Source organism: Limulus polyphemus, unplaced genomic scaffold (genome assembly GCF_000517525.1).
Source record: "Limulus polyphemus unplaced genomic scaffold, Limulus_polyphemus-2.1.2 Scaffold5069, whole genome shotgun sequence".
Taxonomy (NCBI): Eukaryota; Metazoa; Arthropoda; class Merostomata; order Xiphosura; family Limulidae; genus Limulus; species Limulus polyphemus.
The window spans coordinates 68,609-71,892 of NW_013670679.1; the positions used below are offsets into that span (position 1 = coordinate 68,609).

The 3,284-nt window shown below is 33.6% G+C and overlaps 1 protein-coding gene across 1 annotated transcript in view; it reads right to left on the bottom strand.

Annotated features, from left to right (window-relative positions):
- Positions 1-3,284, bottom strand: part of LOC106472082 (kazrin-like) — a gene marked incomplete at its 5' end in the record, with an annotated part of 22,519 nt that overhangs the window by 11,899 nt on the left and 7,336 nt on the right. Inside the window, one exon of the mRNA XM_022400693.1 lies at positions 927-1,150. Within this exon, the coding sequence (XP_022256401.1) occupies positions 927-1,150 (224 nt within the window). The remainder of the gene's footprint in view (positions 1-926; positions 1,151-3,284) is intronic.

Sequence of the window (3,284 nt, forward strand, 5' to 3'; positions counted from 1 at the left end):
GGCACAGTTGGAATACTTCCAGCACTGCTCAACCCATACTGACAATGAGTGTCATATGGCAACTTTGGCACAGTTGGAATACTTCCAGCACTGCTCAACCCATACTGACAATGAGTGTCATATGGCAACTTTGGCACAGTTCGAATACTCCAAACACTGCTTAACCCATACTGACAATGTGTATAATATTGGTAACATAAATAACATTTGGAAAAAACTCATCACCAAACATAACATTTCAGTAAAACTAAATTCATTTAAAAACTAGGTACCAAACTAAAACCTATACTATGTAAAAAATACTCAATACTAACGTTATTTACAAAATACAATGTAACAACTGTCATGATTTCTTTATCGGAGAAACAAGCCGAAGAATGGAAACTAGGTTCAGTGAACACAAAATACACCCTCAAACACATTGTAAACATAGAAAAAATAATAATATATTAAACAGGGAAACAAACGTAAACAAACGAAAAATAAAAGCTCTTCTAATACAAGTACTTAAACCCACTTTGTACTTATATATCCATATTAATTATTTCATTGAATTTGTTCATGTATGATATTACAATGTTGACTACCAATAAAATACAATACCCCTACAATCTTATACGTATCAATGTTGCCCTCACGGCATTTGAACAATAACTATTTCAAAGTTATTGTTTACCTGATGATGACGTTGTTAACTGTTTTGTGTTTTAAATAAATGTCAGTTGACTACAAACCTAAACCTTACATCTTAATATAAATATTCAGGTTTTCGCTTTATCCTTGAACTATGAGCTATATAACTTAGCCTAACTCACCATAACAAATTACTCAAAGCAAAATGTGTATAGTCGAGTTACAACCGATTGGAAGTAATTGTCCTTAATAATTTCTATGACGTATATTTTAATATCTAGTAAGTTTCACACTTGCTTACTGTCAAACATGTTTGGATCTAAGCCTTTACGGTGGCGCCCTCTAGAAAAGACACGCGTTATAGAGCCCCAAGTTCCTTTTCCTTCCTTTCTCTTCCGCGTCTTCTTGATGGTGCTGCTGACGTCAGAAATACCACTGCTGGTGACGTAGATCTCCTCGGCTGAACGAGACAAGCCGGGAAGAGACGGTCGCTGTGCGTCTCTTGGTGATGAAGCAGCTAGATACGGAAATGAAAAACATCGGATATTATGATGACGCTAATTTAAATAAGGAAAACACAACAACAGACATTACAACAATGCTATTATAAATATATAAAAATATTACAACAATGTTATTCTAATTACAGAAAACAGAACATGTGACAATATAAGAACTAACAGAAACGCCACCCTACGGGCGTCTGTTTGTGCTAGTAATTACGGATCGTTGTATTCATACCTCATTGAAAAAATAAAAATGTGAACATTTTCTTAAAAAAATAATTTTTTTTTGGGGTAGGGGGGGGGGGAGTACAGCACGAGAAAAGTGTTCTGATTGTGCTCTTTAGCCATACACAACTCATTGCATCAAAAATGATCAATGTACATGGCTCCAAATTTCCGTAAGTTTCACTGATATAAACTGTAATGTTTTTATATATTAAAAGTGGTACTGTTTATTGAAAAAAATTATAATTTTTCTTAACAACTCCAGTTTCTCAGATACCCTCACGTACAGTCCTAATGAAAGTCGTGTTCTTGTTGTGAGGAGAGTATTTTTATTTAAAATTTCTTCTCTTATAAAGAACTGATCGTTGGACATACCACAGTTATTTCTATAATTGTCTGAATCTTGAATACCCAAAGCGTCAAATTTTTATGGAATTGTGTTTGAGGTGTCATTCAATAGATGGCGCAGGAGCTTTGGTTACATACATAGATACTGACATTATAGTACACAAATCAAAACAAGTGATATTACAACAATGTTAATTAAATTAAGCAAGTACCTGTATAAATATAATAGTACTGTCTGTTGTATGTCCATGTAACTACTTCACAGGATATGGATGGATATTCACCCAAGTTGGCATGGAGGTTCATTAGGTCCATGCGGGGGTGCATACAAATTTTCAGTTTTCCATTTTGTGTTTTGCGGTTTTTATGTTCGTTGTTTACAATTACATATAATGAAAGCAATTTTTCATATCCTAAGATAACCTTTTATTAATCATGTTATTAATAAATAAAAACAACAACATTAGTTCAGATAATTTCTATATGTTACACGAAGACTTTACAAAATGAAAATTTCCTGCTGCCTGATATGGAAGATATCCATCTTCTAAGTTTAACTAACAGTTTTTACTCCGAGATTACAAAATTCTGTGGTTATTTCGACTTGTCTTCATTTATATATGGTTATTCAACAACCACACACCAGTGCCTCAGACATATTGAGATTTGTACCAGGGTAAGCGTAGTTTTAAATATAAATCAATATCCTTATTCATTACAGGTTTATCGATCCAAATAATCTCTATAACTAATTGTCAGCTGTTCAGTATAGGCTTAGCGATCCAAGTAATCTCTATAACTAATTGTCAGCTGTTCAGTATAGGCTTAGCGGTCCAAGTAATCTCTATAACTAATTGTGAGCTGTTCAGTATAGGCTTAGCGATCCATGCAATCTCTATAACTAATTGTTAGCTGTTCAGTATAGGCTTAGCGAACCAAGTAATCTCTATAACTAATTGTTAGCTGTTCAGTATAGGCTTAGCGATCCAAGTAATCTCTATAACTAATTGTCAGCTGTTCAGTATAAGATTAGCGATCCAAGTAATCTCTATAACTAATTGTCAGCTGTTCAGTATAGGCTTAGCAATCCAAGTAATCTCTATAACTAATTGTCAGCTGTTCAGTATAAGATTAACGATCCAAGTAATCTCTATAACTAATTGTCAGCTGTTCAGTATAGGCTTAGCGATCCAAGTAATCTCTATAACTAATTGTCAGCTGTTCAGTATAAGATTAACGATCCAAGTAATCTCTATAACTAATTGTCAGCTGTTCAGTATAAGATTAGCGATCCAAGTAATCTTTATAACTGGTGAACAGTTACATTTAGCATCACTACTTACCGATTTCCCATCTAAAAAACAAATTTGGGTAACATGAATACTGTGTTTTATTTAATAACATTACGTGAGACTTGGGTAACATGAATATTGTCGGTGTTTTATTTAATAACACTACGTGAGACTTGGGTAACATGACTACTGTCAGTGTATTATTTAATAATACTACGTGAGACTTGGGTAACATGAATACTGTGGTTTTATTTAATAACACTACGTGAGACTTGGGTAA